Source organism: Podarcis filfolensis (assembly GCF_964270895.1).
Source record: "Podarcis filfolensis genome assembly, chromosome: 15".
NCBI lineage: Eukaryota > Metazoa > Chordata > Lepidosauria > Squamata > Lacertidae > Podarcis > Podarcis filfolensis.
This window is the reverse complement of record NC_139618.1, coordinates 34,153,306-34,166,417: the sequence shown is the minus strand read 5'-3', so window position 1 is coordinate 34,166,417 and position 13,112 is coordinate 34,153,306. Positions and strand designations below refer to the sequence as shown.

Genomic DNA, 13,112 nt, shown 5'->3' with positions numbered 1-13,112 from the left:
GCTTGATATGCAGCATTTAGAGCGTCTTCTATTCAAGAAAGCCCAAGTCTAAAGCCCACTGGATACACAGAACAAGTTCCATGGTTATTTGGAGCCTAGCCTTTGTTTATATAAACCTACTAACACAATTGGCCTTCTACAACACGCAGAGGTAATGTAGCAGACAAAATGCTGGGATTTGGACATGGGAAACTCTGCTCCAAATCCCTGTTCAATTACAAACCTCACTGGAAGATACCAAAAATAAACCAATCTCTCTCAGCCTAATCTACCTCACACGGCTGAGAATGTAAGGCTCATTCTTTTGCAGCAGAAAGGGCAATCAACACCGGACATTGCTGCAGCAACGCAGAAACAATGCAAATGACCACAGATGATTGACAGGGGGTGTAGGTGATGTCACCATATTGACAAGCGGGCATGGCTGAGCAAAAAACTGCCTTATGGGTCACAATGGACTCCCTGCCAGGCCAGACTGTCACATAAATTTGATAGAACAATGGTATTAGGAATCGTAAATTATGTTGTTTCTTTAGCTCTTTTCAGCATACAATTAAAACAAAAGATAACAGAGTCATTATCTCCTATGGATTTCTACCAGAATAATAAGCCAATTTGAAAGCTGCTGTCGGAAGAGGAAATACAAATTCCAAGCTAACCAAAGGAACATTGTTGGTAAATTGAACCACCGAGGAAGGATGGAACATCCGTCTAGAAATATTACTCCACCATAAAATATTCAGGAAGCACATTAGCTGAAAGCATGAAGACATTTAGGATCCTGCTGTTTTCCCAGAATTCTTGCAGAGAATGCTTGAGGAACTCAGTTCAGAAGCAGAATCTAACAGTTATAGATACTTTGGAGGTTGGGCAAAACACTACAATCCAGAACATACTGTAGTTAAGGACATGCTTCAGGAGGTGCAGGATCTTACTCTTTTACTACCAACACCACCCTGTTCAGCACTAAGCCTGTCAGTTCTCACCACTATCAAAAAGTTTACAGCAAGAAAGCACACCTTCTACCTATTTGGATGGTTTCTATTATTTGTGCATTCACTTGTTCTCAGAACCTGGAGTGTGTGCATTTTTAAGGACTTTGGGCAGAGCTCGGCAGAAGCAAGTCTCACCATATTCAATAGGACTTAATGCCAGTTTAAGTGATCTCAGGAGTTGAACCCTCGGGGAAGCACAGGGTGAAGGCAGACATTTTTAAATATGGCAGAAACACACATTCTGTGCCCTGAACAGCAACTACACTGAACAAAGCAAAAACATGTTCTGCTGACATACCCCACACTTCAGAATCCAAGTCTATCCACTCACAATTTGCCCCTGCAATTTTGCTGCTCCAACAATTTCAAAGGCAAAGTTCACTTTTCCACGAAGTGCTACTCCTTATGACCTCATCATCAGATATGCTACCTTTTATTTGAGAAACTTTTTAATTTTACAGTAACAGGTTCCTCTTAAAGCTGTTTTCTTTTGACAGTCACATATTTTAATTCCCTTCTGTAGGAACCAGGCATCTCAAAACACAGGTCAAATTTGAAGAAGCTAACTTCTCAGGCCCAGACCACAGCTGAACTTTAATTCTTTCTCACCCATCAAATCCTCCCCCCCCCCCAAAAAAAAGCTGCTTCCCTTTTTCTACAGCTGAAGGAGAAGAGGTTTTAGATGAGCTGTCTTCAACATGGAGCTTCTCCTTTTCTACTGCCTTCCTATTAAGATTTCCAGGAACTGTGGTCTCTGCCCTTCATAGCTACAGAAGGAAAATTGCTTCTTTCCTTGAAGCTTTATGATAAATAAAACAGTCACTAATGAAGAAATTGCACCTTCCATCATTCTATTTCCCACACACCTATTAAAAGCGCAAGAAAGACTGGTCTCAGTCTTTTTTATTATTGGAACCATTTTTTTTTTATTGGAACCATCAAGAGTTATTGACTTGAAAGCATTACTCTGACTTGGTTCAGACATAACCAAAACATGGCTTAGCCCTAACCATAGTTTAGAATCCACATCATGGCTTGAAAACACTGCGCAAATTGTGATTTAGAAATGTGTTTGCTTTTGGTTTCCCTGTCTACTCAGAAGTAAGTCCCACTAAATACAATGGGGCTTACTAAGTACAGATAGGTTTGCAGCCTTACTCTCTTCTAAACTTGTATTTTAACCAATTGAAAGGCAGCTAACTTTTAACTTTAACCAGTTGTATATAGCATTAACTCTCCCATGACTATAATATTTACAATAAATGAAATAAACTACAATAATAAATAAAGGGGGGAGCCTGAATGCTCGTAAGTATGCCACAGCTTGCAAACCCAGGCTGGACCAACTGGATTTGCTAGCTGATCACAAACCATGGATTACCAATTCATAAATCATGGCAAAGCAGGCTTCCTTAACCTCCACTACTGTATGTAATTCCTGCCATGGGGCATAAGTATTGGGAAGAAACGTGAAAATTTCACCAGTAACAGAAATGTTTTGTCTTTTAACATCTACACCATTTTTACAATAGATCCCATCATGGTGAGATCCTAGCCTGCCTCACTTTTACTTTAAGGTTTCTTTGCAGGCATTGCTGAAAAATGAATGAGCTTGCCAAGGAGTTAAGTTGTTTGAAATTGCCATTTTATACAGAATTCCTCACATACTGCATTTAATCTTAAGTCAGGCATTCTGCCTAGTAGTTAACTTTCTTCCTCTGGAGTTTCTGTTTCAGACACTGAAGCACACACAAAAGGTTTAATTTATTTTCAAAATGGCCATGTAAACTATTAACCTCACCGCTTCACTTCCACATTGTATTGAAAACACGCTCGAGATATAATGTCTTGCTTCCTTTCCCTTGACAGAGTGGAGGTGTCGTTCACTTTGCCTCCCACGCTTCATTTTACTGAACACTTCTCAGAATCCTGCTTGTTTCTGAATGAGCAAAAACAGGCAAAACTCTCAAGAAACTGGTCTTTTCATGGTGCATGCAGAAAAGGGAGATGCTTTTAGAACAATGTCAAGAGAGATAAGACTAACTGGGCCACAGCGCAAGTTGCTTTTGAGTAACAGAAAGCAGCTTGTCAAGCAGACATTCCTCTAGAAATAAATGCAATCTTCTCTATAAACACGGGAACAAAGACAAACACAAAAATAAAATCCCCAGGCTACTTATAGAGTAAAAAGTACACTTCTCAAAATGCACTCACCTCCTGTCCCAGCCACTCTCAGGTCATTGCTGTTACCCTCATAGGTAAACAGAGCCCTGAAAACAAGGCAAAGGATGAGATTAAAGGGAACTGCTTAACTCAGGATAACATTTCATGCATCTGATGAAGAGGATTCCGCTCCATGAAAGCTCATGAAAATAAATCAATTTATTTTGTCTTTAAGGTTCTGGAAAAGCACTGCATTCAATCACATACTCATTATCACCCCGTCTCAAGTTGATCCCTGGTTTCAGACCTATTCCAGCTGTGGATCTGCAACTCCTCGCATCATTTCCACTACTCCATCACCTCTCTGCCTCATAATTTCTTACCTCCTCCTGACAAACACCTACTTCTCCAGCACTGCCCCAGCCACAGAGTTACCTTGAGCACCATTTGGTAGAAAGATGGAGTGCAAATTAAATACAAGATGAAGATGATGATAAATGATTTCATGTCCAGTATTATTACTGCATCTCCTCACCATGTGTAATTCCCAACAAAACTTTTATGCCACCCATCCCGTGTAGTTACTGGGGTGGGGGAGGTTCTGAACTGCCTGCCACAGCAGCTTTGGACATCTAAAGGCCAATGTATAACCTGTTGCCAATTTTCACTTGCAGGCTTACTCTTGCACCCCAACACATGGATGACATGGTCAGGGAAACATCCCACTCTATAGCTACAAGATGCTCCCATGTAGGACTTGCACATTTTCTAACAGGATTCGTGTGCTCTCAATAGCTGCATTGCAGGCAAAGGTTCAAAGGGTAAAGTGCCACACACTTCATTTCTTGCTGCTGTGCAGCTCTTAAAGGCACTCATACCCTAATGGAAGAGAAGTAACAGCTACCTTCCGATGAGGCTCAAGCGATCTGACCTTTCCCAGTCCTGCATCCTGTGTTACTGAACACATTACACCAGACAATCTACCTCAGAAGTTACTTGGTTTGTCAGCAGGTCCCTCTCCACCACAAACAAACATTAAAAAATGTGCAGAGAACATGCTTTTGTTTGCGTGTGTTTTTTTTGGTTTTTGCTTAGATTTATATTGTTTGCAAATAATTCTCAGACAGCAACGGACTGTATGCTTATATATAAATGACGTTATCAATTCTCAGCCATAATTCAACTGCAACTGTGCTGCGCTGCAATTTATATTAAAACACAGAGCAAGTCCCTTTAGAAACCCAACTGCGCATGACAGAAGCGTCGAGCAGGGCTAGAAAAAGATGGAATTCTAATCTTGAACAGCAGAAATCCTCTGCATTGCTGACTTGGAACAGCCTCAAGGGGCTTGCTTCCATACCTCGTACTGTTCTGCAACCGCGAGTAAAATAGAATTGCCTTTTGTCCAGCCACATTGCATTGTGGCACAGCCTCAACCCAAGTCTTCACCTGCTTCATAACCTCGCTTAGTAAAGGTAAAGGGACCCCTGACCATTAGGTCCAGTTGTGACCGACTTTGGGGTTGCGGTGCTCATCTCGCTTTATTGGCAGAGGGAGCCGGCATACAGCTTCCGGGTCATGTGGCCAGCATGACCAAGCCGCTTCTGGCGAACCAGAGCAGCGCATGGAAACGCCATTTACCTTCCCACCGGAGCGGTACCTATTTATCTACTTGCACTTTATGTGCTTTCGAACTGCTAGGTTGGCAGGAGCAAGGACCGAGCAACGGGAGCTCACCCAGTTGCGGGGATTCGAACCACTGACCTTCTGATCGGCAAGTCCTAGGCTCTGTGGTTTAACCCACAGCGCTTAGTTTCACACAAATGGTCCATCCAGTCCAGCATCCTGCTCTCACAGTGGCCAATCAGATCCTGCTAGAAAACCAGCAAACAGGACCTGAGCACAAGATTACTCTGCCTCTCTGTGGTTTCCAGCAACTGGCATTAGTGCCTCTGGCCACAGATGCTGCTAGCCTTCATGGCTAGTAGCCACAGATAGCCTTACCCTCCATGAATTTACCCAACCATCTTTGAAAGCCATCCAAGTTGAAGGTCATCACTGCCTCCTGTAGCTTAACTATGCACTGCATCAAAAAGTACCGTATTTTTTGCACCATAACACTCACTTTTTTCCTCCTAGAAAGTAAGGGGAAATGTCTGTGCATGTTATGGAGGGAATGCCTACGGGTGGCATGCCTACGGATTTTCCTCCTCTAAAAACTACGTGCGTGTTATAGAGCGAAAAATACGGTACTTTAAAAAAAATAGCTGTCCTGAATCTTCCAACATTCAGCTTCATTGCATGTCCGTGAGTTCTAATGCTATTAGAGAAAAACTTTTCTCTTTCCACTTCCTCAGTGCCATGCATAATTTTAAAGACTTCCATCATGTCAGTTCTTGCTAGCCTTTTCTCTAATCTAAAATGTCCCAGATGCTGCAACCTTTCCTCATAGGGAGTTGCTCCACCCCCTTGAACATTTGGGTTGCCCTTTTCTGAACCTTTTCCCAACTATCCACTCTGAGGTGAGGCGATCAGAACAGAACACAGTACTGTATTGTATTCCAAATGCTGTCATACCATAGATTTGCACTGTATCAGCAGTTTTATTTCCAATTCCTTTCCTAGTGATCCCTAGCATAGAATTTGCCTTTTTTCATTAGGGCAACATTTTCACAGAGCTCTCCACAATATCCCCAAGGTCTCATTCCTGGTCAGTCATCACCAGCTGAGATCCCATAAACATATATGTGAAATTAAGATTTTCTTTTTCCGTTCACTAACTCAGTGTTAGAAACTCAGATACATAAGCTAGGCCTCAAATACCTCCTTAAACCAGGGGTTGCCAAAACAGTTGTCTAGTTGCCATTTGGGGGCCAGATGGCTCAAAAGTCGTATTTTTAACTTGGTCACATCTTCACTTGGTCACAAGTGGCCGATTTTGGACACTGCTCAGCTTGGAGAAACCCTTTTGAAGATCTTCACAATCTCTTTTTGCTTTAACAGCCCTGAACAAATTAGTATCATCAACAAACTTGGCCGCCTCACTGCTCACCCCACTTTCTACATCTCTCCATTCAGAGAAGTGTCCATTTATTCCTACTCTCTGGTTCTGGCTACTTAACCAATTCTTGATCCACAAACAGACCTCTCTTCTTATTCCACGACTTCTAAGCTTACTCAGTAGCCTTTGGGGAAGTACGTTGTCGAAAGCTGTTGGAAAGTCCTATTCTCAAAGCTATCAACTCTTTCTATATGCTTGGTAACATTCACAAATAACTCTAGTAAGTTGAAGAGACAGGACTTGCTCTTACCAAAGCCATGCTGGTTCTGCTTCAGTAAAGCTTGTTCTTCCATATGCTTGTTTATTTTATCTTGAGCAATACTTTTTGCCAGTTTTCCCAGGACAGACGTTAAGCTAACTGGCCTGTAATTTCCAGGGTCCCCCGGTTCATAGTTGTTAACTCGAGTTTCACTGGCCACTTTCCAGCCCTCAGGTATAAAGGCTGACCCGAGGGGCAAGTTACTTTGTTAGAAGATCAGCAATTGCATAATGCACCCTAAGAATAGGGTCAACTGCTGATTTTGAGGGGTGGGGCATCAGTGGGCACCTATACTGTACTTGAATGTCCCTCTCCTTTGTCATTCTCACCACTGCTTTGGCATTTGCTCGCCATCTCCCTCTGGGCCTAATCCTCTAAATACTCCAAAGAGTAGAGTAAGGCAAATGGACTTGTGCTGCCTGCATAACTGGAAAGGACTGATAAAAAGGCAGGGATAATTAAGGAGGAGAAACAGGTGCAGACAGCTATGGACTTTGTAGATGCAAGGCAAGGCACCCTCCGGATATGCGAGCCACATGCTCCTCACTCTCTCTCTCCCCTATTTCTGTGCAAATCTGCATCTCCCCACAGCCTCAGGCAACATTCGCCCCATCTTCTAGCCTATCACCACATGCTACAGCATCTCTTGGGCTTGCCGATCAGAAAGCTGGCAATTCGAATCCCCACGATGGGGTAAGTTCCCGTTGCTCTGTCCCAGCTCCTACCAACCTACCAGTTTGAAAGCACACCAGTGCAAACTGATAAATAGGTACTGCTGCAGAAGGAAGGTAAATGGCGTTTCCATGCACTCTGGTTTCATTCACGGTGTTCTGTTGCGCCAGAAGTGGTTTAGTCATGCTGGCCACATGACCCGGAAAGCTGTCTGTGGACAAAGGTTGGCTCCCTTGGCCTAATAGTGAGATGAGCGTCACAACCCCATAGTCGCCTTTAAGCAGACTTAACCATCCAGGGGTCCTTTACCTTTAGCATCTCTGGAGTTTTCACCCAGGTCAAGCCCTGGCCAGCTCCTCACCCATTCTAGGAAGGACAACCATCCACAAACCAATCCCTGTGAAGGCTAAACCCTTCCCCACTGTCCCACCCCACTCCAAAGGCACAAGCCCATGTGTCTCTCTTGCCCCACCCCACACCCTGCAACCCATAGCTGTCAACGTTTCCCTTTTTCTTTAAAGGGAAATTCCCTTAGTCCGAATAGGATTCCTCACAAGAAAAGGGAAAAGTTGACAGCTATGCTGCAACCTCCCTGCAGCACCCACAATGCCATGCCACACTATAGTATTGTTCCATCTTCTCTTTGAGGGGGATGTTGTTGTTGTGTTTCCCTCCCCCCCCCCATGAAGCGGTGTATAAATTTCACGAAATAAGTAAGATATGTCAGCTTCCTTCTGTGCATAATTGCACACACACACACAAAAAGAAAAACCACCACGATCTTGCACGATCTTACCTTCCTCTCTCCTTCTCCCACCACGCCCTTCCTGGCGTGCAGAGTTGCACCCAACTCCTCCCCACACCCGCAGCCCGAGGCTCGCGTCGCCCGGCCCCACGCCGTGGGTGCCAGGGGTGCCACAGCTTGGAACCGCGATCGTGGGTGCCAGGGGGCGTCGGGTGCCGTGCAGCGCCGGAAGGTGTGGGTGCTCGGCCCCCCAGAGCCCCAAACCTAGTCAGCCCCACGTGCACGGTCCTGGCGCCGAAAAGTGTGGGTGCCCGGCCCCTTGTGTGGGTGCAGCGCCCCAGGGAGCCGCAACCTGGGCAGCCCCACACTTGCCTCCCTCTGCCCCAGACACCCCCCCCGAAGACAACAACAGCCACCCCGCTTCCCGTGCGCCCCATCCTCCCGCCTCACCCCCAGGCCCGCCATCCCCCTTCCTCCCAGCCCCACGCCGCCTCGCAGGCCCGGCGCCAAGGAGCGAGCCAGCCCTGCCGCCAGCCCAGCGCCGGGCGGGGTGCAGCCGGCGAGGGTCCCCGGCGAAGGGAAGGGGCGACTCACCAGTCCGTGGGGCTGGCCGACGCCACCACCTGCCCGTAGGCCTCCTGCAGCGCCGGCCCGTTCCGGCTCAGGTTCAGCGCCATGAGGAAAGAGGAGCCGCCGCCGCCTCCCTTCGCTCTCCTCAGCCGCTGCTGGCTCAGCCTCGGCCGGCTTCCGGCTCCGCCTGGCCTGGCGCTCGGAAAAGGGAGACCTGCCGCCGCCGCCGCCGCCGCCGCCGCCGCCTCAGTGGGGCGGGGACGGCCCAGGAGGCGGGCGGGTCGGCGCCGCCTCGTTGCCGGCTTCAGCGCGCCGCCTGGAGCTCCCGGGTGGGGAGACCTACGTTATTCCAGTTTGAGGGGTTTTTTAATTTTTGAAAATATTAATATATTAAAATTTTTTGAATTTTCTGCTCTACCATTTAGAACACCTATTTAAACATCCTTAAAATATATTCTTCTTTTTTGGCTTTTGAGTGCTTTATTGATTGAAAACTTTATAACAGAAGTGCACAATAGATATTGTAGGCAAAATGAGAAATAAAAAATAAACGGTTATTCATTCTTTAGCTAATGCTTGCTTTGTACATCCCTCTGATCTTCCCCTTGCAAATTCCTTAAATACGCACCGAAACTTTACTTTCTCCATATTATTTGACGTACTATAAATTTTGTTTTATACAATTATCCTATTTGCACACTGAAGCTCAATAAAAACCTGCCAACGGGTTGATCTTTTGACAATGTTCTTTTACATAAACTCTGTATACATCCCACTCTCTGGAAAAAAACCCCATCCTTAAGATATCAATGACTTCCCTTCTTCTCTTTCCATGGTTCATTTTGCATAACATAAATCCCTGCATATTTTACATAAACTAAACCATTCAGTATTCCATTATCGCATACATCAAAACTTATTTGCGCTGTTGAATTTATCTTAATGCATTTTCCAATCCAATCTTATGTATTTGCTTATTCTTAGGCTTAGCCTGAATTAATGATGGAAAATGTATATGGATGTATGCAAAAAAAATGTATTTTTGTTATTAAAAAAGGAATTAGCCCCAACGAAAAGGACTCTGGGTTTTGTTTTGTTTTTGGAAAAGTGTTTTAAACCTTTTTTTTTCAATTCATTATGAATTATTACCTTTTTACAGGTCCACCACCTATGAAAAAACTTACCTTCAACCTCATTGCATCGGAGTGTTGTAAGTACAGTGGTACCTCGAGTTACATATGCTTCAGGTTACAGACGCCTCAGGTTACAGACTCCGTTAACCCAGAAATAGTACCTCGGGTTAAGAACTTTGCTTCAGGATGAGAACAGAAATCGCGCTCCAGCGGCAGCAGGAGGCCCCATTAGCTAAAGTGGTGCTTCAGGTTAAGAACAGTTTCCGGTTAAGAACGCACCTCTGGAACGAAGTAAGTACTTAACCTGAGGTACCACTGTATTTCATTTTGAGCTTGATCCAGGGTGGGTGTTTCTTTCAGTTTCCCAAAATGCCTTTTCTCCATGGTTGTAGCGTATGTGTGTTTTTGTTTTCTTTTTCCCCTACGAGAAAAATAAATATTTGGACATAATTCAAGCCAAGCGGAAGCTGTGTCCTACGGATTTGGTTTTTTCTTTTCTTTTTCAGGCGGCAAATTATAATCGAGCCGCAAAGCAAAGCAAGCCCTTCTAACTGAAGGCTGAGCTTTGTTTTTGGTGGCCTCCGTGTAGTTAAGGAATCAAAGAATTTTAATAGTTGGAAGGGACCAAGCGGATCATCTAGCCCAACCCCCTGCAATGCAAGGGATCTTTCACGGGGGGGGGGGGAAGACTCACACTCCACCCACTGAGCTATCCCATTGCAGTAATGGGAGCCACTTCCCTTAGAAATCATCCCAAATTACGCTTTTAACATGGGCTGGAGGTTTTATCCATGGTTACGCTGCCACGTTGATGCTTTGTCAAATCGGGCAGCTATAATAAAATAACATTTCTCACCGTTTTTGGTATAGCTTTTATGTCTACATAGGAGCCAACTCCTAAAGGCCAAGGTCCCTTCGCCCCACCTGCACCCCAATAAAATATTTGAGGGGGGAACACACACACACACACACAAAGCTGATGGGCATTGCCATTCAAATGGTGTGCATGTGCCACGTCATGTGATCGATTATGCAGGGCAGGGCTCTTGAATAGTTTATTCAGTTGGCACTGCTATGTGTCTAAGCACCCTCTCAGAATGGTTACAGGTTCCACTTGTGCAAGACACAGCTGGTGACCCCTTTGGTCACACCCACAACATACAGTTAAAGCACTCTGGGCCCAAGCATGTTCAGTAGCATGGATTGCTGATTGACTGACAGGGTGGGGTAGGGTAATAATAATAATAATAATAATAATAATAATAATAATAATAATATTTATTTATTTATACCCCGCCCTCCCCGGCCAGAGCCAGGCTCAGGGCGGCTAACCCCAGTAAAATTACAATAAAAAATAAAATAATCATTTAAAAAATCAATTTAAAATACAGGTTAAAATATAATTTAATATGCAGCCTCACTTTAATAGTAGCCCATAGATCAAAACCATAAGGGGAGGAAAACATAAGGGTCAGACTGAGTCCAAACCAAAGGCCAGATGGAACAGCTCTGTCTTGCAGGCCCTGCGGAAAGATGTCAAGCCCCGCAGGGCCCTAGTCTCTTGTGACAGAGCGTTCCACCAAATCGGGGCCAGTACTGAAAAGGCCCTGGCCCTAGTTGAGACCAATCTAACCACCTTGTGACTTGGGACCTCCAAGGTGTTGTCATTTGTGGACCTTGAGGTCCTCCGCGGGGCATACCAGGAGAGACGGTCCCGTAGGTACGTGGGTCCTAGGGTAATAAAACACCAGGATGCAGATATGAAATGGAGTATCCTGGAAAAGGACAGAAGCACTCCACACTGCAGTATAGTAATTTGCGGCAGGCATACAGTAGTAACAACCAAAGATAAAAATGCCACACATCCTCTCCCGCAGTGCTCTGAATCTTGCTTATTAATATTATACATTTGGTCTAGGGCAGAGCTTTCCAAACGGTGTGTCGCAACATATTAGTGTGTCTGGTGTGTCACGCGAGTGCCTGGGTCTTGAAGGGGGTTAGTTTAACCCTTGGCAGCGCCTGGGGCAGAGCTTTTTTTTCTTTTTAAGAGACCAAAGTTACTGGTTGAGCTTTTTCTTTTGGCGATCAGCCAGTTTCCCCCCACCCTAAATTTAGCTGATATATGAAAAAGCACCCCTGAATTCCCCAACCCCCTTCACTCAGTTTTTAGTCATAATGTTCAGTTCATTTGCCCTGTATGCTTCTGGTGCAACAATGAAAAAGGGAAGTTGGGATATGCAACATGTTACTGCATCTTCTCTTCCCTGGGGAGGCGCATGACTTATTTCTTTGGCCATGACAACATCACTGACAAAAGGAGGTGCATGAATCATTTGCACATCTGCTTTATCTGTTGCGTCTAGTTCTAATAAATTGCCAGATTCAAGAAATAAGAGCCTTTCCAAAGGCAGTACAGTGGTATCTCGGGTTACATACGCTTCAGGTTGCATACGCTTCAGGTTACAGACTCTGCTAACCCAGAAATATTACCTCGGGTTAAGTACTTTGCTTCAGGATGAGAACAGAAATTGTGCTCTGGCGGCGCAGCAGCAGTGGGAGGTCCCATTAGCTATAGTGGTGCTTCAGGTTAAGAACAGTTTCAGGTTCAGAACGGACCTCCAGAACGAATTAAGTTCTTAACCCGAGATACCACTGTAATATTATATGCAATAAGGCTACAATCCTAGCCCCACTTGCCTGGGAGCGAGCTCCATTGAACTGAATGGAACAGCCATGAGCATAATTGCAGGGTAAATATTAAAAGGTAAAGGTAAAGGGACCCCTGACCATTAGGTCCAGTCGTGACCGACTCTGGGGTTGCGGCACTCATCTCGCTTTATTGGCCGAGGGTGCCGGCGTACAGCTTCCGGGTCATGTGGCCAGCATGACTAAGCCACTTCTGGCGAACCAGAGCAGTGCACGGAAACACCGTTTACCTTCCCGCCAGAGTGGTACCTATTTATCTACTTGCACTTTGACGTGCTTTTGAACTGCTAGGTTGGTAGGAGCAGGGATCAAACAATAGGAGCTCACCCCGTCACGGGGCCTTTTTAACTTTTGGGAGGGACGCGGGTGGCACTGTGGTCTAAACCACTGAGCCTAGGGCTTGCCAATCAGAAGGTCAGCGGTTCGAATCACCACTACGGGGTGAGCTCACATTTGCTCGGTCCCTGTTCCTGCCAACCTAGCAGTTTGAAAGCACGCCAAAAAGTGCAAGTAGATTAATAGGTTCCTCTGGTTTCGATGTTCCCTTGCGCCAGAAGCTGCTTAGTCATGCTGGCCACATGACCCAGAAAAACTGTCTGTGGACAAACGCTGGCTCCTTCGGCCTGTAAAGCGAGATGAGCACCGCAACCCCATAATCGTCTGCGACTGGACTTAACTCTCAGGGGTCCTTTACCTTTACCTTTTAACTTTTGGACAACTTATAGTGATTGTGCTGCTATGATGATGGTGATTTTTAGGATTATGATGATGATTTTATTGCACAGCTCTCTACTTGCCTGAGAAGTAT

The 13,112-nt window shown here is 45.3% G+C and overlaps 1 protein-coding gene across 4 annotated transcripts in view; it reads right to left on the bottom strand.

The window, feature by feature from the left end:
• Positions 1 to 8,778, bottom strand: part of DBNL (drebrin like) — a 35,244-nt gene extending 26,466 nt beyond the window's left edge. For 2 of the 4 annotated variants that reach the window (XM_083588778.1, XM_083588781.1), the window contains exons 1-2: positions 8,490 to 8,727; positions 3,210 to 3,265 (exon numbers count right to left, since the gene is read on the bottom strand). In XM_083588778.1, the coding sequence (XP_083444904.1) occupies positions 3,210 to 3,265; positions 8,490 to 8,572 (139 nt within the window). In that variant the 5' untranslated portion in view covers positions 8,573 to 8,727. Of the gene's footprint in view, positions 1 to 3,209; positions 3,266 to 8,489 lie in introns of all 4 variants that reach the window. The other 2 variants (XM_083588779.1, XM_083588780.1) reach the window with 2 other exon arrangements.
• Positions 8,779 to 13,112: the final 4,334 nt, after the last annotated feature.